This window comes from Nanorana parkeri, unplaced genomic scaffold (genome assembly GCF_000935625.1).
Source record: "Nanorana parkeri isolate BGI_ZX_2015 unplaced genomic scaffold, ASM93562v1 scaffold562, whole genome shotgun sequence".
Lineage (NCBI taxonomy): Eukaryota > Metazoa > Chordata > Amphibia > Anura > Dicroglossidae > Nanorana > Nanorana parkeri.
The window spans coordinates 1,004,410-1,028,732 of NW_017306830.1; the positions used below are offsets into that span (position 1 = coordinate 1,004,410).

Sequence of the window (24,323 nt, forward strand, 5' to 3'; positions counted from 1 at the left end):
ATGTCAAATGTTTTCATTTCCCAGAAGAAGAAAAAAAATGTCACTAACTTTTCATTCATTTCCAGACACCACACTTCAAGCTCCATGGAATCACCCTGCAACATATGGAGAATTATTATCAATAATATTTCAGCAGAAGTCATATGCAGGATCCCTGTTAATGTTGAAGATAAGCCCCACAATACAGGGACCTGTATTTCTTCGGGGGCTGGAGGGAAGCAAATTGTACATCACCATTAAAACAGAAATCATAGTGACTCCATTGTTGGCACTGCTGCCTTGCAGCACTGGGGTCCTCAGTTTGATTCCCAGCCCGGACGCAATCTGCATGGAGGTTGCATAATTCTCTCTGTACCTGTGTGGGCTTATTCAAGGTAACATGGTTTCCTCACACACTCCAAAGACATGCCGATAGGTTTTTTGGCTCCTGTCTAAATTGGTGTGTGTGATTAGCTGTTTGGCTGGAGTTTAGCTTTCAACCTCTCCTCCTATTGATCCCAATATGCTTCCTTTTCTATTTGCTTCGTTCTTTATTGTTTCCTCGGATTTTATCTCTCTGTATATTTCTTTCAAACTTGTCCCCCAAATATCCTGAATGGTGCGTTACACACTACATATACAAGGGGGTGTATTTAAAAAAAAAAGTTTGCATGGCATTAGTGCCCCTACATGGCACTGGAGAGTATAGGAAATACTTATACTCGTCATTCCCATCTAGGGGAGCTAGTGCTGCACACAATAGCATACGCCCGGCTACAAGCCCAGTGGAACTTTTATACATGAACCCCAAAGTGTCAGCAGACCAGCTGCACTCGAACCCAAAAAACATTGCTGTGTCAGCTCTAAAACGGAAGAGGGAATAGTGAACTACAGCAGAGGCTTCAAAAGGTATTTAGCAGTAAAATATATACTTTTAACACTTTCTCTACAGTGCAAGGTCTGCTTTAAAGTAAACCTGCATCCCTGGTGTGCAGTGTGTGCTGACCAATGCTGTTCCTCACAGTTTGCCTCTCATTACAACACTGGGACTGATCATGTGACTATAGCAGCCACCTTAGCCCACCGGAAATGAATGGCATGCACATGTGAGCTTTAAGCTGGGTACACACAGATTGAATTTCTGCCAATTGGTGGGTAACCATCTCCTCGACAAAAGTCAATTGTCAGATTGACTTTTGTTGAAGGGACATGTTTGAAAATGGCCGGGTCGGCAGTCAGCTGCAAGCACAGTTCAGGTATTCTGACAGCGACCGGCGCCGCTGTCAGAATACAAAAGACACATCGGGAGATTTGTCCAGCCACACAGATTGAGAAATCTATAAGATATATTTATTCTTCAGCCTCAGAGACTGAACGAAAAAAATCTATCGGTGTGTACCCAGCTGTAGACTTAACAGCAGGAGATAAGAGCCCAATGAAGAATGCTTGACGTGGAATGATTTTTCTTTTCTTTAACTAAAACGTGGAATTACACTTTTAGTACTTAAAAAACTCATAGCAGCAGTCATATACATAATATACCTCCGAGGTCTTCAAAGAGATTTCCACACACATGGAACGTCCAACTGCAGGCAGTTGACCAGAGAGGGCTTTCTTGGCTTCCTGGGTAACCTCAGGGATGTCCTTGATTGCCAAGTTAAACTGCAAGAGGTAAATGTTTAACTTCTAAATGCTGAAAAAACATTATCAGTACCAGAAAAGTATCCGATAGTCTATTATCTATACAAGCGCTTTTCTAACAAAAAGTGTAATTTAAAAATACTTTAAGAATGTCATCCTAAAAAAAAAAATCAAAAAACAAACAAACAAATTATTACTACAAAGGCTGGATTGGACAAATTCCAGAAGCCGGGTAGCCAATGCTTCTTAAAATAAACATCTGGCGCCCGACTTTAGAGGTTTTCTCTAGTTGTTGTCAATGAAGTGAACTACTGAAAAAAGAAAATCATGACTACTCCTGGATTGGACAGACTGGCTCATGAATTCCATGCTAATTTGTCCACTTTTGCTAGAAGAGCTCATGCTGTCAAAAACAGGCCCTCTTGTCAAAAACAGAATATGACAAGAAAAGGTTTCATTTGAGCTGCTATTACTGCAGTTCAGGGAAGTACATCCTTACCCGTACACAAGTATACACTCGGAGCAGTGTTTACCAGCATATGGCAGCAATCTCTCATTGATTTGTACAGGGGGTCTGTACACAACACTTATGGCTCCTAGGTGCAGGAATCAGTCCATTTTTTTTAAGGTACATGGACCTCTATGTCTGTGTGAAGGACTCCCTATTGGAACATGCTGCACCCGAAGAAATACATCGCAATGCAAAACAAGTCAATTGCAGCCTCTGAACTGCTGTGTACATGGAAATTCACTAAGCTGCATCTGACTTGTGTTTCCAACACGTGTCAAATGTAGGAATACAGCACGTATGTACATGAGCCCAAAAGGCATGCAAACTAAATACCGACATAACAAATAATACTGCACGTCATATTAAAGCAGACCTTTCACCTCAGTGGCACAGTCCTCTTATTTAAAAATACCTATGGGCAGAAAAACCTTTCCCTGACAAAGTCTAGATGAGGGTGACATTGTCCTACTTCCGGCCACCAGACCTCAAAGAATGTGGAGTAGCCCAAATTTCACAATAAAACAACCCTCCACTGTGCTGCAGCTTCCTCTCATGAAATATGGGCTACTCAGCATTCCCACAGGCCCGCCTCACAACCCAGAGTGTCAGAGGAAAGAAAAAAGTGCCAGCAGTAAGCGAGTGGACTCCGTCATTAATGTGCTACTATTGAAAGCTAAATCTCACTATATACATATATACACACACACACACACACACACACACACACCCTTTTCTCCAGTATTTGAAAAGGACTTACCCAGTCTGAGCCTGTTGGAGAGGACGAAGAGCGGGTACATATCTTGTCCCCCAGTCGTGCTTGTACAATCACCTGGACAGCCTGTGGAATGAAAAAAGTTATAAATGAGTCATAAGCTCCGGAATAAAACTGTGTGTGACATTACTGTGCAGGAGGTTTTTTTTAAGTTCATAATTTCCCCCTCTGAGCTAGTACACATCAAACATCAGTTCAGGGCAGACTACACAACTACTCCCACCCACAATGAATTCCACTTGGAAATGGGCAAAGCAGCCTTTTATTTATACCAAAGTGCAATTAGTGTTAGGTTGCTCATAGACAAGGGATGAGCAATGTATGGTACAGGCAAAGGAAACATATTGAGGAACCTTGTGCATATGTACACCGTGGTTCCTACACAACCACCACTTTCTATGAGATTAGACTGCTGCCAGGCATGTCCAGTCACAGCAGAAACGCACAATCAGGAATAGTTATTAAAAGCTTTTATAGTAAGATAGAATTTTCCATCACCATCGCATGTCCATGGCTAGCCTTGTACTGACCACACATGGAAATTTCCAAGGTGAATACAAAAGAGCAGGTCAAGGCAACCAACCTAATTTGATGGGTACACATGTGGTAATTTCATATATCAATAGCAGTTTTCACCAACCACCATGGAGACCGGATTGAAATTGCACTGATTGAATGCAAAGGTAAAATCTGATCACCATCAACTACCGGTAAATTACTAGGTTTTTTTTTCCTAGAGTCCTATCCATTTCAATTTGCGCTTTCAAAAAACTGCATTGAAGCCGTCAATAAATTGCCCAGTTTCAGCTTCACAACTGACTGCTTAGTTTCTAGTGATTATTAGCAATGGCATTGTCAAATTCCAGTGGCTCAAAAATTGTGGAAATGGACTGAAAATCTCACACGTTTGACCAACATATTTTATTTGTCCCTATGCCATGAGCTAACTTATCCCATGCTCCCCCTCCACATATACCTACTGACCAAGATCCAATGGCCTTGTCCTCTGGGGACTCGGAACATCTGGCGCCGCAACCCCTCTCTCTTCTGGCCTCACTTGTGTATGGATGCCCCACAGGCTGGCTATGGAGCTGGTTTACCTTCACCTCCAGTCTTGAGAGACCGCTTCATAGAAGTCTACAGGGCTGTAACATGCAGGTGCCACATATTTGACCAACATATCCTATTTGCCCCTATGCCATGAGCTAACCTATCCCACCTTCCCCTTCCACAGATGCCTACTGACCAAGATCCGATTGCCTTGGCCTCTGGGGGTTGTTTACACCCAGTGCCGCAACCCCTCTCTTCTGGTCTCACTTGTGCATTGGTGCCCCATAGGCAGGCTATGGGGCTAGTTTACCTTCACCTCCAGGCTTGAGAGACGGCTTCATAGAAGTCTACAGGGCTGTAACATGCAGGTGCCACATGCTTTACCAACATATCCTATTTGGCCTTATGCCATGAGCTAACCAATCCCACCCTTCCCCTCCACAGATGCTTACTTACCGACATTCGATGGCCGTGGCCTCTGGGGATTGTTTACATCCAGCGTTGCATGTCCTTGCTCTTCTGGTCGCACCTGTGCATTGATGCCCCATAGGCACGCTATAGGGTGGGTTTACCTTCACCTCCATGCTCAAGAGACAGCTTCATAGAAGTATATGTGGCTGTAACGTGCAGGTGCTGTCAAGAAAGAAAGGACTTGCGGCGCTGGATGAAAATAAACAGAGGCTGTGGTCATCAGATCTCGATAAGAATGCAAATGTGAGGGGGGGGGGGAGGGGGGTTGAGATTCGTTAGCTTAGGACACAGGGGCAAAAAGGATTAGTGCACCTTTTTGTACCACTTTAACCCATCCTTTAATCCTAAAACATGAAAATCACAACTCAAAGAATACACATGTTGCAGGTTATTTTACATTTACCTTTAAAGCAAAGAATTTGACAAACTTGTCTAAGTCCTTCCGGTCCTGTGGGCTGAGGTTTGAGTCCATCGTGTCTGTAGGACTGAACATGAGAAGACACAGTTAGCCGGACAACAGGGAGACAATTATTGATGCGTGAAAAAGCTCATAGAACACAAATCTAAGGTTGGTGCATAAGAGGAAGGAAACCCGAACCAATATTACCAAATCAGGGATATCCTTTCCCTGGCATACACTACAAGTATTAATAGCTGGAATCAGTAACAATTGATTATTCTGGGAATAAACCTCAATTTTAAGGCTTAATGATGTTACATCTCGGCCTCAATGCACAGCTCTCATGTTGCGTTTCATCATAGAGAATTTGAAAAGTGTAACAGGCTCTCCAAGGATATGTTCAGCTGCGAAGGGAGTCAGGACTCAATTGTAAAGCTAAACTCAGGACAAATACAAATAAAAACAAAAAACAAACACTCTTTCATTCAGATTTATCCATTAAAAGTTAAGAGAACTATGGGGTTAAGGCTTTTCCCCATAGTTCTCCTTAGGGTAACGGGAGGACACAAACTAGCGTCCTCCCGTCACCCTAGGCTCAGTATACCGCGCGCTGTATCTCGCGGTATACTGAGACGCCGCAGCTGAAGCGGATCCCGACAATTGTGCCGGGATCCGCCCAGCTGCGTGATTGACAGCTGGCTCTGCCTATCTAGAGGCAGAGCCAGCTGTACCCTCCCCCGTCCGTTCCGCCAGTCAGCGCTGGCGGATCGGGGAGGGGGGAATCCAGCCCCTCCCCTGTCACGGCAAAGAGCCGTGACAGGATCGAGAGGTGAGTGAACGCCGGTATGTGTTCGCTCACTTCCCGATCTACTGAGCCGACCTGTGACAGTCTCATTGTCACAGGTCGGCTAGAACTATGAGGTGAGTGAAAAGCACTCACCTCATAGTTCTCCTTTAATTTATAGTAGTATAAGTACCTGACATCTGTTCTTACATTAGCTTCCTGTAATACTTTTTACAGTGGAACACAGGAAAGAAGCAACTAAACAGGCCGGCAATCAGGTGCCATTCATTGCACAGTGCTGTCAGTTTAACACTGAGTGTGCTTACAGGAGAGCAGAGAAATTACTTTTTTTATGCTGCTACTCTTTTTATTGTCCAATTGGCATATTGAACATGGTAGGTGCCCTGGTGCGTTGCCCTTCATTCTGAATGGCACCCCAATGCACTGCCTAGTGCAACACACGGTAATGCATGCATGACTTTTCTCCACCATCACGCAAGGTATTTTTTGGTACTGTGTCATTAGTGCAAAACTATGTTGTCAATGGGTCATTACAGCTGAAAAAAAAGGAGGCATACAAGTTCCTTGTTAGTGTTTACTTTACAGTAGTATTATACTCTTAAGACTTTTCTTTTGGAATAAATTCAGATCAAACAAAACTACATTGCCCAGCAAAGTATTTCTTTATATCTTCACCCAAGCGCTTGCAGTTATCAGGTTACTGAACAGCTCCAACTCCCTCAGCTCGGCTTCCCTGAACTTCCTGTCTATAGTAGAAGATCGCAAGGAAGAGCACAGTATGGAGGAGCTGTCTATCTACTGGCTTGGAAAAGGGAGAAAGGGAGCAGGGGAGTGTCTTGTCTTCCAGTGTCTGTGTGTTTGTGAAAACACACACAGCTTACTAGCACACACAAGGGTGGCTTCATAGGACCCTGCAAGGGAAAGGAGCCACGCTATAACAGGATATCGGGGTAAGTGCTCAGGGGACTAGCTGATTCTTCAGGAAGCTAAAAACTTGTAAACATCAAGAAGCAGCGTCCATAAGTGATGTCATCTGCATTTGAAATGGCTTAAAAACCTTTTGACTTTAATAATCACTTTAATCCCTGAAGAACGGGGGTTTGTAACCTCTGAAATGTGCTGGATGTCGTTTTTCTAGTTATATCAATAAAAGATTGGATCATATTGGATCACCATCAAGTTGTAGAATTCATTATTTTAGGTGCATCTTCCCCACTGCATTGATTCTACTTTTCTAGACCACTAACTACATTGGATTAGTTTCTCCAAGAGAAGAGCAGCCTTGGACCCTTGTTCCCTTATGGAACATTCATCTGAACCCCCAATGTAGGGTTCAATACGCAGACACAATATGATTGTTCACAGGGCTGCCGTCAGAGGGGGTACCGCCGATACTCATGTAAGGGGCCCAGACAGCCTTAGGGGCCCGCCCGGGACCCTTACATGAGTATAGGCCGCCGGTGATGAGCGAGGAGGCGGCCATGCCCCCGCAGCGCAGGAGGTGGCTGGCCGTAGCAGCGCCAGGCCCCAGCATTACCTTTACAGGCATAGGAGCAGGCTGGGGCCCCATCGGCGCAGCTTTTCATTTGATCTGACCGCCGGAAATGACATCACATCACTTCCAGCCAGTCCAGCAGTAGAGGAGGCCAGGTGAGCAGGTAAGAGGAGCTGGGAAGGAGGGAGGGAGATGCAGCCCTGTCCAGCCCACCTGAAACCCCTGCAGAGCCCACCATTGGGAGTATCAGATTGGCTGTGCAGCATCTATGGTGGGCTCTGCAGGATCACTCTCGGGTATGTGTGGGATCTCAGGTGGGTCACTAAGCCCTGCTTCTAGCGGGTCCCGTGACTGGGGGGGACATTAGTGTAAGCTCCTCTTTACAGAGACTGATGTGACTGGCTCAGTGTTCTCTGTACAGCACTGTGGTGTATATATATGCTAGGGGGGGGGGCTGCCCTCATTGTTCAACTCCAACCCACCCACTTAATGCATCCTAATTACTTGGCAAGATTGACCCAGAACAAGTATATGGCTATTAACTCTTTAGGGAAGCCTATCCCACCTCAACCTAAACGCTCAACCATCACATTCTCAAACAATTCATTCCCACACAGCTACCTCCTCTTGTATCACTTGCCCCTCTCTTCTAGATTGTAAGATCTCAGGGCCCTCCTTACCATGTCTTGAATTGTAATGTCTTCCTTATATTGTAAAGCGCTGCGCAAACTGTTGGCGCTATATAAATCCTGTATAATAATAATAATAAAGTAGACATTCCAAAACTGTACTTGTTCCAGGGCAGTGAAGCACTAAACCGTACAGCCAGGATCAGGATTATACCCCCGTGCATGCCCCTTTAAAAACAAATCTGCATCGGCAGCCCTCACATCTCCCATCATCCTTTTGCGTTCATTTGAGGAAACTCATCCAAGACCACCTCAGCACATTCGTGTATATTATAATAAATTAAAATCATGACAGAGGCTCTGTGGCCGCTAATTAACACTACACATGGCCCGAAGGTGATATTTAGGGAGAAGCGCTAACTAGGGCACCTCACACTGGGACAACAGCTTACATGCACATGTCCTGCCATCCTTCCTATGGGGCCGACTGATGCCAGGCTCAGCTTTTTGAAGCCAACCTTGCCATGCTCAGCAGTTTTGCAAAACATCCCCCCCGGGCACTGCGGAATCTAAATATTCAGTTACATATTTGATGATAAGCTCAGAGAGGACTCCCCCGAGGGTGCTGGAGTAATTAATTAATCCTTATTAATCTCTGCGCTTCTACCTCCTAAGACACTGAAGACATGCAGAGAGAACATGAAGGAACACGAAAGGCTCAGAGACCTGGCATACTTCGTCACACGGAACACCGTGTTCCCTCACTGAGCACGTCTAATGGTAAAGTACACAAGCTGGGAAGAATGTGCCAGGGATGCCAATAATAATGACGAGAATTAAAGGAAAACTGTACTAGAAGAAATACTTGGCATGACATTGCTGAGCTCCTTTTATAAATAGTAGTGCCTCGCTCTCTCTGGCAGTACGGTTTAAGTCAGTGATCGACAGCATGTAGACAGCAAGGGAAGTCAAAGCTTAGGGTTAGGGTAAAGTTTATGTAAACGGTGAACTTCTCTTATTTTCGGTATGCTAAACATACCATTGAAAGCCTTTTGTTGGATCTATTTAATAAGTGCAAACAAATACCTATTGATCCTGCCAGAAATCCAATGAGCTCATAACTTTCTGTGCTCTCTGCCTGTGTTGCACTCTTATTAGTCAGAACTGTTCTGTACTGTAGACTTCAGGACATCCTCCTCCCTATGTTATGGCACAGGAGAGAAGAAGGGGAGGTGTTCTGTAATCCTGTCTTAGGGTGCCCACACACCTTACGATAATCGTACGATAATCGTGGGAAATCCCGTGATCGTACGATTATCGTAAGGTGTGTGGAAGCTGTGCGACCTCTACTACTGTAAGGTCGCACGACTTTAAACTTACGAACATGTTCCAAAACCCGCCGAGCATCGTACGATGTTTGGCGAGTGTGTAGCATGTTCGTAAGATAAAAGCCGGACAGGCCGGCGTGCGCAAGCGCACACTGCCAGTTCGGCATTGCGGTCATCGGAAGCCTGCCCCTCAGGGGGCGTGGCTTGCGATCATCGCAAGTACGATCTGCCGGTCCAAAAGTCTTGCGATGGTTGTAAGGTGTGTGCCCAGCCTTAGGTCAACTACAGTGGTCACCTTAGGACAGGAATTGTGTTACTGGCAGGATCACCAGGTTAAACAAAATTTGGAAAAAGAAAACAAAATGCAGACACCATGTCCAAGGCCTCGTTCACACCATCCTCAGTGCGTCCCGGCCCGATTGTGGCCGGAACGGACTGGATAGCATTGTGGGTGACTTAGTTTGTTGTGGTGCGGGAGTGGGTGTGGCGGTGCACTGAAGTGAATGGCACCGCAGGCACGCCCTCCGGCTGCAATGCGATCGGCCTCATGGGAACGCAAGGCACATCAATGCCTGCTGTCCAGTCAGAAAAAATAGTGCTTGCAGCATTTTTTCTGAACGGACCGGACCGCAGGCATTGATGTGCCTTGCGTTCCCGTGCGGCCAAAGGCTGTGGCTGCAGTGCCATTCACTTCAATGCACCGCCACGCCCCCTCGATCGGCCGCAATGCGATCCAGTACGTTCCGGCCACGATCGGGGCAGAACGCACTGAGGATGGTGTGAACGAAGCCTAAGGACTGGTAAAAACTGCAATATGTTACATTTTTGATCTTGGGTTTAGATTCGCTGTTTACATCTGATCGTAGCAGAATGTCATGATTCTAGAGCTGCAGCTAACGATTATTTTCAAAATCGATTAGTTAGCCGATTATTAAGTTCGATTAATCGGATAAAAAATATCCATGCAATTAACAGATGCTATTGCACACTAGCTTGTACTTAGCATGCGTTACCATATTCTAGGTGCATTGCAAATCATTTGAATGGCACCCCATGCACCTCCTGGCTGCTGTGCATTGCAATACATCATTCTGCAATACCATGCTTTGCGGTGAAAATAAGTAGTGCATGCATGGAAATGTGCGATGAGCTCTACGCTCAGATGTGAACAGCGCCCCTAAACAAACCTCCTGATCTACATACTTTTTCCAGGCCAGAGACTAAAGTATTGAAGCCACCACCTCAGTATGACAAGAAGGCGTTTTGCATTTTGCAAGGAGAGGTCAGCAGTGGAAGCTCACATATTTCTCTCACTATAGGCTTCCTTTAAAGTGACATTAAAGGATAAAAAAAGTTCCCTCCCCCCCATGTTAATGTCAGCACTTACCTTAAATGATGTCTCCTAATCCGATCTTCTTCTTTCCTGATGTTTTCATCTGTCACTCCAGCGCTACTGCGGGTCTCCGATCCAGAGCCGACTCCTCTCTGCTTACAGGCACGTCCGATCCAGCGGTGTCTGCATGCGGGTGCACGAGTCCATAGACTTACCTTGCGTCTCCGCTCGTCTCCCGGCCGAGAATCCAAACTGCCCCAAGATCCTTTGCGGCCGCACGAACAGTTCCGGACTCTCGCTGCGGGAGCGCGCAGCGATAATGAGGTCAGTCTAAACCGCTGTTTAAGCTTTTTGTTTTTTTAAAAACTTTTTGCCTATATCTACTGCTTGTCAGCAGTAGATATAGGCAAAAAAAAACGGGAGGCTTTAGAACCCCTTTAAGGCCTTGTTCACACCAAGCGCGGAGCAGATCCGGACCAGAGCAGGTGCAGACCGGATCAAAACTGCGTCCAATGTATTCCTATGGTATTTTGACCTCCAGTTCACATCGCAGCGTGCGGATCCAGACCGGATGAAAAAACTGCGGCAAGCCCTATTTTACCTGCTCTGGATCTGGTCTGGAATGCATCAAAAACGCATCTAAAACGCAAAAACGCAGCACAACCCACTGCACTGCGTGTGCAGAAACCTGACCGGATCTGGTCTGCATTTGGTGTGAACAAGGCGTAAGGTAAACCAGTTCTGTGAGGAATATGGAGCCCCGTCATTGTGGACTTTATTGTGAAATGTTAGTTGCCTGGCTGTTGTGCTGCTTCTCTCCCTCCACAGACCCAGAACAAGTATGAATATGAGGAAAATTGGAGAAAACTCCCTATATGCCAAGGGGTGGGCAAACTATTCTGGAATTCAGGAGCCGGTCTGGCCAATCCAGGAGCCTGCAAGATTTTTAAGGGAGTCCGGTCCATTGACAACAATGAGAGGAAACCTCAAAAGTTAGGCACCAGCTGTAATTTTGAGCCAATGGCTACCTGGCTCCCGGGATTTGTCCAGCTTTGCTATATTTATATAGGCTCCGGGCCAGTGACTTAAAGTATTTTTTTTTTTTAAATTCTTTATTGTACACCAATCTTAACATACATTCCACTGAAAAAAGGAAATAAGGCATCCGCCTTACTCGTATCATCAGAATACATTGGGAAAGCACATGCTTGTCATCACGCAGGATGAAATACATTAATTGGACAAAAGTAATGCAGTACACTCAACAGAAGCAGGTATCATAGCATGGAGCCCAAAACAGGTGTCATACATTAATTGCACCGTACACGAACATGACCTCCAAAGTATCAACCACTTAGTCTAGTCCCTGAAATATATAGACAACATTGTACAGCTTTGTGGTGTAGGAGTGCGTTTTCGGGCCCTTTACCACAATATGGATGGAGACATCCATGCTAGAACCGTCATGAGTACACAGCTCGGTGGCCTTGGATAAAAGGAGGTGTAGACAGCTTTTCTCCAGGAGTGGAGAAGAGAAAGAAAAAGAAAAAGAGGGGCATAGGCACATGGATAGGGGCAGAAGTGAGAGTAAGGGCAGGTCTCCGCTCTCTCTCCCTATGAACTAGTTGAGCTACCAGGAGCTTGCTCTGTCATGGCCCTCTGGTAAGTGTCTGAGTATCGGAAGTGGAGCCAGGCACCCCATGTCGCGCCAAACCTGTACCTCAGTGTTATGGATAGATGCTGTGAGATCCTCCATACGATATACTTCATTAATTTTTCCGAACCAGAGACGCAGAGTTGGGGGGTCAGGTTGCCTCCATAGCAAAGGGATACACGCTTTGGCGGCAGAGAGCAAGTGGATGGTAAGGGAGCGCTTATATTTGGTTGCGGCAATACCCGTCATGAAGTACAAAGAAAAAAATGGATGTAAATGGGGCACATCTCCAGCTTCTGACTGCTCCGCCCCCTCCCGCCTGTCACCGGAGCTGAGCTCTCCTCCTCGCACTGCCCCGCTCGGCCTCCTGACAGCTTCTCTCCTCCCCGCTGGGCGCCGGCTACAAGCTTCGGTCTGTGTCCCCTCCGATCCCTGCTGCTCTCCCCCACCTGTGTCTGCAGAGGCAGCGGGGACTGGAGGGGACATAGAGCTGATCCAGCTGCCGGCTCCCAGCTGGGAGGAGAGAAGCTGTCCAGAGGCCAAGCGGGGCAGTGCGAGGAGGAGAGCTCAGCTCCGGTGACAGGCGGGAGGGGGCGGAGCAGTCAGAATGGAGAGCAGAGCACAAACACTGAGCAATCAGTACTGATTTTCAGAGAAATTGGTGGAAGTTTCCCTTTAAAGCTAAAGTCCAGGATCAGCAAATGTTGTCTAAATACAAGTCATGTGTATTCGTCCTGGAATCTTAGTGTACTTTGTCTATTTCTTCCAGATCAGTGCAGTAATCCAGTGTGAAATGTTTCCCTGTAATAGAGACCGCTCACTGCTGCTCTCTCTGCTTGTCCATGGTGACTGGTCTTATCTCTGCCCCCCTCCTGTAATAAAGACCAGTTGCTGCTGCTCTCTCCTTGTGCAGGGTGACTGGTCTGGTCTCCACCCCCTCTTGTAGTTTTCTGCAGGCAGCCTGTAGTGGGTGTGGCCTGCTGGGTCCCTCCCACAGCTCTGGTCTCTCTACGTGCTATGTGCCGCACAGTAATGATGTCATTGGTACTTTTACAAGACAATATCTGGGGTTTCTAAGGCAACTGGTGCACACAAAGTGTATTCATATCATGCGTGGCTATTGAGGTGAAAGTTTGTGTGCCCAGAGTTCAGCTTCCACGTCCATTCGAGGTTTTTACCTGCACCCGTTTCACCAATAACCCCCCAGCAGCTGGACAGCTCCCCCACACTCTGCAGACAGAGGCCAATGACCGTCACAGCTCACCTCTTCTCATTCCAGAGCCGCTCCTGCTCCTCTCTATGGTATTGGAGGGACAGCCTGGGACCAGGTCACTCACACAGCCTGAGCTGCTCCAGTCCTTTGTCCCTCAGTAGATGTCACCTGCAGGCCCCGACGCTGCTCAGTTCCGAAGCATCACATACCCCGCACAGCCCTCGGCGACGCCATTACTGTTTGTGTTTTGCGGTCTGTAGACACGTAAAGCCGGCAGACGGTTCTCGCTCGCACAATCCACACAGGAAAAAAATTCAAACGCCACCCCAACAGCTTCTGGGTCATGGCTATGGATAGAATATTGTATTGTTATTCTATTTATTTACGGCAAAGATTATTTCTTGGCGGAATTTAGTGGAAAGGAGGCAGAATCTGCGTCTGTGAATCGGCAGACAGAGCGTGAGGTGACAGACCCCGCCCCCAGGCTGTCTGTGTAGGAACAATGTGAGTAGATATGTTCTCCTGTAATGTATGTTATTCATATCATCCGGGGTATTCCTCTTCTTCAAGACAGTCCCAGGCCTGTGGTCCCTGCTTATCAGCATGTAGAAAGTTTACTATACTTTCATTGTTGCTTAGAATTCTTTATTGTAGGCATGCATACTCTTGGCATGTCATATATTGCAGCTTCCTGGTCCTTAGATGGGGGCGGCTGCATTTGTTTTGTTCTCAGACCTTTTTGTTCCATTTATTTCACTTAGTGATCCTGCCTGTAAAACACTTCCTGTCCTAGGGTGACAACGCTTCTTCAATGCACTATATCTATGAAGGAGCAGCGTTGTCACCCTGGGACAGTTGTGTGTGACCACTACAGAACATCCCACCCATCATCATCTCCATAGCATGGGAAAGTTCTGTAGTTCACAGAAAGTAAACAACGCTAACTGGTAACCAGTGATGACTGGGGGCAGGGCTGTCCCTATAATAAGGTGGCATCTCTTTGGGTCGTGTGGAGGGAAACGCTGGTGTGTCTTGCCCCCCACTTTGTGGCCAGAGAGTCCCAGGTTGATAGGAGCTTAGCTACTTGTGACGCTCTGACTGGTGTCCAATCCAGCTCACTGGCACATCATTGGTTGCCAGGAGCTGGGCAGTATACTGGAGAAAGGTAACCTTCAGCACCCCGCACACAGCCGCCCAGCATCACCAGACCTCCCCCCTACTTCCAAGCACCATCCCCCCATACCATGCACCACTACCAAACCGCCACCGCCCTATTTGAATCAGGTAGAGAAAACTCTAGGGATACCCACGTTTGGGGGCATGCTGTAAACTCAGTTTGCCCAAGTCGGTGCAAAACTGTGACTGACACAGCTTCCTGATTGGCCGGGAAGCCGGCACCAAGCTCCCTCGTCATGAGGTGACGAGGGAGCATGAAATTGTCTTCCCGGCCAATCAGAAAGCGTCATTGCACGGCGCCTGGCTTCCTGATTGGCCAGCTTCCCGACCAATCAGGAAGCCGGGCAGCGTGTAATGACTCACTACCCGGCTTCCTGATACCGGACGTATCGGGCTAGGCATCGGATCATTTGGGCGAGTACGGGTACTCGCCCAAATACACGGCATCAATACTGATACTAGTAACGTTGCATCCCTACGTGCAATGTATGTAGTATACCTAAATGGGGTTGTTCTAAAGTCCCAGCACATCCTCTCGTTATCAGCATTGTAATAGGAATACAGACTAGAGATGTTTCTGATAATACAATCAAAGCTTACTTGTATAAATCCCTTTTATGTAGTGAGTGCTGCCTTCCACTTCCCACAACTTCCTGTATTCCCAGTGTGCTTTGTTTCTCTTTCCTGCTGCTTGATGTGATGCAATCTCCATTTCTCAAGACTACATGTGCCATCATGCATTGCTTCCAGCAAGCAAGGGTGATGTTACATTGTTCAGACGTTGAGTTGTAGTTCAGACGGGAAGCTCTGTGAGAGTGGAGACGCAAGGAAGTGCATATTTACAGAGCCGAGTGAAACAGTGTCACTGCATTGAGGAAGTACATCCTTTGGGCATTTTGAATAAGTTTAGAAACTTCTGGATGGATCTGGTTATTATTAGGAGAGGGATAGAACTTATGGAAATTCAATATAGAAATACAGATTTATTTGTAGTTTTTGACCATAGATACCCTACAACAAAACTACATTACATTTTAGTAATATTTATTTAGTATTAGGGATGCACCGATACCACTTTTTTAAGACCGAGTACGAGTACCGATACTTTTGATCAAGTACTCACAGATACCAATGACCGATACTTTTTCTTAAAGGGACAGGTCACATTTTTACTAAAGTAATACAAACTAATGCTTTAAGGTCACTTTCTTAATATTATGATTCATGAGATGACGAGGGAGCATGACGCCGGCTTCCCGGCCAATCAGAATGCCGGGCGCTGCGTCATTACACGGTGCCCGGCTTCCGGATTTGCTAGCTTCCTGACCAATCGGGAAGCCGGGCAACGCGTCATTGCACGCTACCAGGCTTCCTGATTGGCCAGGAAGTCGGCTCCATGCTCTCTTATCACAAGTGACGAGAGAGCATGGAGCCGTTTCCTGGCCAATCAGGAAACCGTGCAGCGTGTAATGATGCGCTGCCCGGCTTCCTGATACAGGAAGTACTCGTGCTAGGTATCGGAGCATTTTGGCGAGTACGAGTACTCACCCAAATACTCAGTATCGGCACCAATACCGATACTGGTATCGGTATCTGTGCATCCCTATTTAGTATATATATTTACATATACTCTTCTTCTGTCTTCTGTGTTTCAGCAGTCCCTGATGTGATGTGTCAGACTACTTTGAGGATTTCATTTTAGCTCTGATGGTCCATTCGTCGTTGTACACATGGCAATTCCCATTACCATCCTGGACTGTGACCTTCTGCTGTATGGTCGGGGACACCGCACGCTTGACCGGTTTCGACTGGAGGATGTTACGGATGAATACCTGCTTTCCACGTATGGTTTCCCGCGGCCTTTCATAGACTACCTGCTTGAGCTGCTGGGCGGAAGCCTGTCCAGACCCACGCAGCGCTCTAGAGCGATCAGCCCAGAGACCCAGATTATGGCTGCTCTCGGGTTCTACACATCGGGGTCATTTCAGACACGCATGGGAGACACTATAGGGATCAGCCAAGCCTCCATGAGTCGTTGTGTCACCAACGTAACTGAAGCTTTAGTGGAGAGAGCCTCGCAGTTCATAAGTTTTCCTCCTGAGGAAGCGTCAGTGCAGAAACTAAAGGATGACTTCTATAACCTGGCTGGGGTCCCCGGGGTCCTGGGAGCTGTGGACTGTATGCACGTAACTATCAAAGCCCCTAATGCAGAGGACTTGTCTTATGTGAACAGGAGGGGCCTGCATTCTTTGAACTGTCTTCTAGTCTGTGATGCTCAAGGGGTTCTCCTGTGGACTGAAACCCAACGGCCAGGCAGCACGCCGGACAACATTGTCCTTCATCAGTCTGAGCTCTCGTGTTTGTTTGAGACAAAAATGCACAAGGAGGGCTGGATGCTGGGTGAGTCAAGTTCAAAGGATATAGGAGAACCAAATATTTTCATATATGGGTGTTAGTGACCCAAGAAGCGAATATTACCTACCTGTGTGCCTTGATATATCAGTAGTTGTTACCTAAGTGGCAAAATAAATTGGTGTTTTATCCATGTGTGCCCCAGTCCGATGGTCGTTGGACTAGTTAGGACCCCGATGTACAATGGGTGCTGAAATGACTGCGGATGGCACCGCTCCAGTCAATCTACGAACAAGATGCCACCAGCACACCAAAATGTATGTCCAAACAAACGTCCTTTATTGACGCATATTGTCATAAAGATGGCGACATTTTGGGGCCACACAGGGCTTCTTCATCAGGCTCAGTATGAAGTGATGATGACGGGACCCTGCGTGGCCCGAAATGTCGCCATCTTTATGACAATCTGTGTCAGTAAAGGACTTTGCTTGGACATGCATTTTGGTATGCTGGTGGAATCTTGTTCCCAGTCCAATGCTAAACATGATCTGTTGAGGGAGTATTAGTGTTCGGTTTTGGGATCTTAGCACTGTTACTCTTCAGGGCATAACTACAGGTATCCATGTACTGTACATATTCAAAGCCATCTCTGTGTCCCTGTGATGCCCTTCTTGGTCCAGGCTGTATATGGGGCCCATGACTTCTGCTATCATATGTTTAAAAGAGAACTATGGGGTAAGTGGTTTTATCCCATAGTTCTCTTTAGGGTCACAGGAGGACATATACTAACCACCTCCCATGACCCGAAGCTCAGTATATTGCGAGCTACTGCTCGTGGTATACTGAGACTGCTGCGGCCGGGACGGATCCCGACAATGCTGTCAAGATCCACCCAGCTTTTGGGCTATTGCCCACTATGTACTGAGATCGCGCAGCCGGGACAAATCCCGACAATACTGTCTGGATCCACGCAGCTGCCTGACTGACAGCTGGCTCTGGCAGAGCCAGCTGTACCCGCCCCCTCCCCAGATTAAGAGTAAAACTCTTAATCTGTTGCAGACTGTGCCATATGCTGGCAAGTACAGGCTCTAGTCTTAGGTTGACTCCGGAGCTTGCACTTTCAAAAACCCAGTCAACAATGGCATCTCTTTCTATTTTGTCAAATGTTAAAGCTTTGGTTGCTCAAAAAAACTCTAGCATCTGAGAGCTAAATAACAGAGGGAAGGAATTAGAACTAAGCAGGAGGGAGGGCTTAAAGGAGAACAATGAGGGGAGTGATTTCCACTCATCCTCATAGTTAGAGCCGACCTGTGACAAAGAAGCTGTCACACGTCGGCTCTATTGATCGGGAAGTGAGCGAACACATAGTCGCTCGCTCACTTTCCGATCATCTCCCTGCAAAGAGCGATGACTATCAGTCACCACTCCCCGCAGAAATTCCCCCCCGCTCCGATCCTCCAGCGCTGACTACAGGAACAGCCAGATAGGCAGAGCCAGCTGTCACTCACGCAGCTGGGTGGATCTCGACAGCATTGTCGGGATCCGTCCCGTCTGTGGCGGTCTCAGTATACTGCGAGCTGTAGCTCGCGATATACAGAGCTTTGGGTCACGGGAGGACGCTAGTATATGTCCTCCTGTGACCCTTAAGAGAACTATGGGGGAAAAACACTTACCTCCATTGTTCTCTTTTAATTCTACTTGAAATACTCCGCCAATAAAAGTATTATGTATTATTGTTCATGTACTGCTTTTCTTTTTTTTTTTTAACAGCGGACAGCGCATTTCTTCTCCGGCCTTGGCTGATGACCCCAGTGCAGATACCTGAGAGCCCCCAAGAATACCGTTACAACATGGCCCATACCGCCACTCACAGCGTCATGGAGCGCACCCAGCGAGCTCTTCGCCACCGCTTCCGTTGTCTGGATGGCTCCAGGGCTACATTGCAGTATTCTCCTGAAAAATCCTCTCAGATTGTCTTGGCCTGTTGCATATTACACAACATCGCTCTACAGCATGGCCTGGACATCTGGTGTGAGGTTGGGTGCACTGTTCTGGAGGCCGAAGAGGACTGTAACAATATAGAGACGGTAGAGACAGAAGCTTATCGCATGAGGCAGGAGCTCGTCCTTACACATTTCAGCTAACTTACAGTGTTAAGCCGACCTGTGACAATGAAACTGTCACAGGTCGGCTCAGTAGATCGGGAGGTGAGGGAACACATACCGGGTTCGCTCGCCTCTCGATCCTGTCACGGCTCTCTGCCGTGACAGGGGGGAGGGGCTGGATTCCCCTCTCCCTGCTCCGATCTGCCAGCGCTGACTGGCGGATCGGACGGGGGAGGGGGCGGGTACAGCTGGCTCTGCCTCTAGATAGGCAGAGCCAGCTGTCACTCATGCAGCTGGGCGGATCCCGTCATCTACGTCGGGATCCGCTCCAGCTGCGGCGTCTCAGTATACCGCGAGCTACAGCTATACTGAGCTTAGGATAACGGGAGGACGCTAGTTTGTGTCCTCCCGTTACCCTAAGGAGAACTATGGGGAAAAACACTGACCCCATAGTTCTCCTTTAAGCTGTCACATGAGTCATACAGGGCTGTATAACAGCAAAAGGTTTTCCTGGCACACTCACAAGCCAGCATGTAAAAAAAAACTTGTCTCACCACTAAGGTTAAAAACAGGTTTGGATACACGTCTTCTGCGCATACAGGGCTGTATGACACATGTGACAATTTAATAAAAAGTGCTTTACTTCTTGCACACATCATCGAGCGCTGGTGACTTCTATTATGGAATGTGTGCTTGGAGAGACACGCAGCTTTCTAGCACACACAATGGTGACTCAATATCACTTTAAATCTGTCCCCGCAAGCTTTTCTGAACAACACAAGCTGCCTATAGAGCCCTATGTATAATCCTGCTCCAAAGAAACAACTAGACACTCGTTCCAGGGACAAATGTCTGAGAGGTTCAGTCAAATTGAGAGTCCCACTGCAACCCTGACCGAGAAGCCCCATATAGTGTGTGTGTATATGTGTGTACTGAAGTGGCCGCAGACGGTGCCGCCAAATACTTGCAAAACAGAAAAAATGGTCACCAGCTCTCCCAAGTTTTCTTCGACATGAAATCCTTTTACTCATTCTAGCACAGGGGTGGCCACAATTTTTGTGTTAAGATCTACTTTTCAAATGACGAGCTACATGAGATCTACCAACGGAAAAAAAAAACTCCCCTCGCTCTCTCTCTCTCCTTGATGTCTCTCCTCTCTCTCCTTGCTCTCTCTTCTGGCAGTCTCTCCATTTCATCCTCCTGGCTGTCTCTCCTCTCTCTCCTGGCTGTCTTTCCTCGCTCGCTCTCTCTCTCTCCTGGCTTTCATTCCTCGTTTTTTTCTCCTGACTGTCTCTCTTTGCTCTCTTGGCTGTCTCACCTTGCTCTCTCCCCTGGCTGTCTCACCTTGCTCTCTCCCCTGGCTGTCTCACCTTGCTCTCTCCCCTGGCTGTCTCACCTTGCTCTCTCCCCTGTCTGTCTCTCCTCGCTCTCTCTCCCCGGCCGTCTTTCCTCTCTCTCCTGTCTGTCTCTCCTCTCGCCGTCTTTCCTCTCTCTCCTGTCTGTCTCTCCCCCCTCTCTCTCCTGGTAAATATACCAAAATGGAATAAAGGGACCACCATTCACACCCTTTCGTGATCTACCAGCATCAGTTTTGAGAGCTACTGGTAGATCGCGATCTACCTAATGGGCACCCCTGTTCTAGCAGGTCATATCATTATGTGTGGCACGCATGGTGATACGACCTGCTAGAATGAATAAAAGGATTTCGTTTTGAGGAAAACTTGGAGGGCTGGTGACCATTTTTTCTGTTTTGCAAATGTCTAAGAGGGGAATTCCCCTCACTTAACGTCCTGTTGTGTCTCTGGGATAGGAAGTGAAGGGAAATGTCATCAATGGTACTCCAAGCTCTGGCTATACATACACTTGAACATTCCTGTGATGTATATAGTTGATCTGGATGTTTTTTTCGGTGTTTGTTTTCTCAGTTATTCTGCCGTTTCAGATTCTCAACCAGCAAGCTGAATCAGTTGTAGATGAAGCACATCACCTGAACAATTTATGTAGCTCCTCCTCTCACCACCCACAATCTTATGTCCACAGGAAGTATATAGGGAGCTGAACAGCTGATGACCACAAATGATTACTTAGCACCACATAGTGATATATTATACAGAATGAAAAATAAACCTAAATAGCACTAAATGTGTGTACAAGCGGTGTGCATAGCACCTCTGCTGTATGACATACCTCACCTAACATACAGGACTTTCACAGTATACATATGAAATTGAGCTCTACATTAATGACTCCAAAGTGTTTATAAACCTCAACAATAAATATACTAATTGTTAAATATAACAATAAAATCCTCTTGTAGTTTCTATTTGATGAGTGAAATAAAAATACCTGTTGATCTTGCTGGAAATCTGGTGAGCGGATAACTTCCTGTGCTCCCTGCCTATGCTGGCTGCTATCATGTACATTGTTCTCTGAGGACTACAGCTCCATGCATCTTTATTATGGACAGTGGGAGAGGGGCAGGGATCCACAGTTCTATCTTGTTTCTGTTGTCCTGATACAGAAAGGTGAATGAGTGTTGTCACCCTAGGACAGGAAGTGTGTTACTGGCAGGATCAACAAGTAAAAATTAAAACTAATGCAGCCATCACATCTAAGGACTGAGCTGCAATATGATACCTTTTTGTTTTTGGGTTTAGATACGCTTCTTCTTGGTTCCTTTAGTTCCACCTCACCATATCCTGTCTGATTATATTTTAATGTACAACTATCACTAGTCCTGAACTACAGACTACTTATAACTTGGTGCATGACACGCCAGGGGCTCGTGATGTACTGGAACTCACTGCATGCAAGGTCTGGCAAAAAACGCACATCGACGTCAGCCCTTTTTCCTGCAGATCATTTCTCCCGCATTAAAAGAGAACTATGGGGTCAGTGTTTTTCCCCATAGTTCTCCTCAGGGTCACGGGAGGACATAAACTAGTGTCTTCCCGTTACCCAAAGCTCAGTATACCGCGAGCTACAGCTCGCGGTATACTGAGACTGCCGCAGCCGGGACGGATCCCGACATTACTGTCGATATCCACCCAGCTGCGTGAGTGACAGCTGGCTCTGCCTATCTAGAGGCAGAGCCAGCTGTACCCGCCCCCTCCGACCGTCAGCGCTGGAGAATCGGAGGGGGGGGATCCCTGCAGGGAGCCGTGAGTGATAGTTACAGCTCTCTGCAAGGACAGGATCGAGAAGTGAGCGAGCGACGGTATGTGTTCGCTCACTTCCCGATCTATTGAGCAGACCTGTGACAGTTTCATTGTCACAGGTCGGCTAGAACTATGAGGTTGGGTGAAAAATCACTCGCCTCATAGTTCTCCTTTAAAAGAAGAACTGCGGGTAATGTTTATGTATTGGTAGCCCCACGGCATGGGTTAACCGCTCGTTTTGGTCTGGGGCTGGATATGACAAAGGTATACTCACCTGAACCTCGGAGTCTGGCCGGCTTTGACAGCACTTCCTGCAGCCTGTCTCTTCTTGTGCCGAGTGATGGAATGTCCCTTGGCATCCTCATGCCATATACACTCTACTCAAATGATCCTAAGACTGCTGCAGTGGAGGGGGAGCGAGGCTACAGGGACCGGGCTAAGAGCAAGCCGACTCCGACGATCGGGTGAGTATAACTTTGTAATTTGAACCCCCTAGACCAAAACAAGCCATTAAAAGGAGAACTATGAGGGGAGTGCTTTTCACTCACCTCATAGTTCTAGCCGACCTGTGACAATGAGACTGTCACAGGTCGGCTCAGTAGATTGGGAAGTGAGCGAACACATACCGTCGCTCGCTCACGTCCCTGCAGAGAGTCGTGATTGTCACTCACGGCTCCCTGCAGGGATTCCCCCTCCCCTCTCCTCCAGCACTGACTGGAGGAATGGGGAGGGGGCCGGTACAGCTGGCTCTGCCTCTAATTAGCCAGAGCCCGCTGTCAATCACGCAGCTGGGTGGATCTCGACAGTAATGTCGGGATACGTCCCGGCTGCGTCGGTCTCAGTATACAGCGAGCTGTAGCTCGCGATATATTGAGCTTTGGGTCACGGGAGGTTAGTTTATGTCCTCCCGTGACCCTTAGGAGAACTATGGGGAAAAACACTTACCCCAAAGTTCTCTTTTAAGTAACAAAACGCAGGACGGGTAGTTTGAATACTTGCGTAACTTCCCAGGTGGCGGTGTGTTACAGTGGAGCCATACTCCCTCGCCTCACCTGTACTGATATCTTCACCTAGTCATTTTCCGGGTTAGGGATCTTCAGCCATTTTGATTGGCCGCACTGGAATGACGTAACTCTAACACAATGTTTACTTATTCCGGCTGATGGTGTATACCATGGTGGGCAACTGCGGCCCTCCAGCTGTTGTGGAACCACAAGTCCCATGACGCATTGCAAAGACTGACAGTTACAGGCATGATGGGATTTGTAGTTAAAGCACAGCTGGAGGGCCGGAGTTGCCCACCCCTGGTGTATAGCAGCTCAGTGTCCATTCTAAAGCAGATTTGTGAACAGGCCAGTGTTCGTTTTGTTGCAGATCAGACATAGCGAGCCTCTTCCGTGTTAAAAAGCCGGCCTGCTCACAATTTTTTCGTTTTGCTGTTTCGCTCTCTTAAAGATCTCCGTGTCCACAGAGCATGCAGTGGAGTAAAAACTATCCAAGGCACCTAGAAAAGGTTGGATAGAAGATGGACGCAAAGCTCTTAAGAAAATGCAAATTGCCTGGCTAACTCTGGCTTCCACAGTTTCCATATCACTGACACAAACAAGCATGCAGCAAGTTAAGCTGAACTTCCACATCTGCATATTGTTCTACATCAGTTACTCAGCTTACTGATGACACTGGGTAGGTTTGGCAGCCGAACAACTAGCATTTCTTGAACACTGCCCACGGAGATCAGAAGCACTAATGAAACCAACTCTGACAACCTGCACAATTCCCCAAGACGTGGAGACTGACAAGTGCCAGCAGCTCGATTAATCAGCCTACATCACCTCAGCCGCACTCGGCTGCTCTCGTCTGGCCGAGGACGCCGCCCTGTGATTGGCTCAGTTCGATCCTAGTTGGCTCCTCATCGATTCGCTCGGGTATCCGGTGGGTTCGGCCCTCGGTTGTTTCGGTCTGGCGGCCGCCATTGTCCCGGATGGTAGCTTTTCTCGGTGTCTGTTGCCATCGGCTGCTTCTTCTTCTTCACTCCCCGTCGGCCGGCCGCCATCCAGGATTCCTCCCAGAACGCTCTCCGGGGCTCACAGCGGCCTGTCGGGCCTCGTCGTCACCGAGAACACCCAGGCCGGAGAGGAGGCCTGCACCGCCCGAGAGGTGACTGCCGGGCTGAGGGGGACACCTAGTGTGGTGGGGGGCACTGCCAAGGGGCACTCCTGGCCTGGTACTGACCCTGGAAGGGGGTGAGAGA

At 47.6% G+C, this 24,323-nt stretch overlaps 2 protein-coding genes and 1 long non-coding RNA gene across 5 annotated transcripts in view; 2 read left to right on the top strand and 1 right to left on the bottom strand.

Moving 5' to 3' along the window:
• Positions 1–13,561, bottom strand: part of ATG13 (autophagy related 13) — a 33,636-nt gene extending 20,075 nt beyond the window's left edge. For all 3 annotated transcript variants that reach the window (XM_018562133.1, XM_018562131.1, XM_018562130.1), the window contains exons 1-5: positions 13,333–13,561; positions 4,828–4,909; positions 2,889–2,969; positions 1,522–1,641; positions 49–95 (exon numbers count right to left, since the gene is read on the bottom strand). In XM_018562133.1, coding sequence (XP_018417635.1) covers positions 49–95; positions 1,522–1,641; positions 2,889–2,969; positions 4,828–4,896 — 317 coding nt within the window. In that variant the 5' untranslated portion in view covers positions 4,897–4,909; positions 13,333–13,561. The remainder of the gene's footprint in view (positions 1–48; positions 96–1,521; positions 1,642–2,888; positions 2,970–4,827; positions 4,910–13,332) is intronic.
• A 179-nt stretch (positions 13,562–13,740) lies between these two features.
• HARBI1 (harbinger transposase derived 1) lies at positions 13,741–18,957 on the top strand. Its single transcript, XM_018562141.1, has 3 exons — positions 13,741–13,785; positions 16,113–16,857; positions 18,580–18,957. Exons 2-3 carry the CDS (start codon positions 16,188–16,190, stop codon positions 18,951–18,953), a joined length of 1,044 nt encoding a protein of 347 aa, XP_018417643.1. The 5' UTR covers positions 13,741–13,785; positions 16,113–16,187; the 3' UTR covers positions 18,954–18,957.
• Positions 18,958–23,953: 4,996 nt separating this feature from the next.
• LOC108791610 overlaps positions 23,954–24,323 on the top strand; it is a 14,130-nt gene continuing 13,760 nt past the window's right edge. The window contains exon 1 of the long non-coding RNA XR_001941512.1: positions 23,954–24,229. This is a non-coding gene — a long non-coding RNA (uncharacterized LOC108791610). The remainder of the gene's footprint in view (positions 24,230–24,323) is intronic.

Excerpts from the sequence above, each read along its gene's own strand:
- HARBI1 (XM_018562141.1), top strand. The coding sequence starts at position 16,188 with ATGGCAATTCCCATTACCATCCTGGACTGTGACCTTCTGCTGTATGGT. Across the intron at positions 16,858-18,579 it reads CAAGGAGGGCTGGATGCTGG|CGGACAGCGCATTTCTTCTC; the intron begins GTGAGTCAAGTT and ends TTTTTTTAACAG.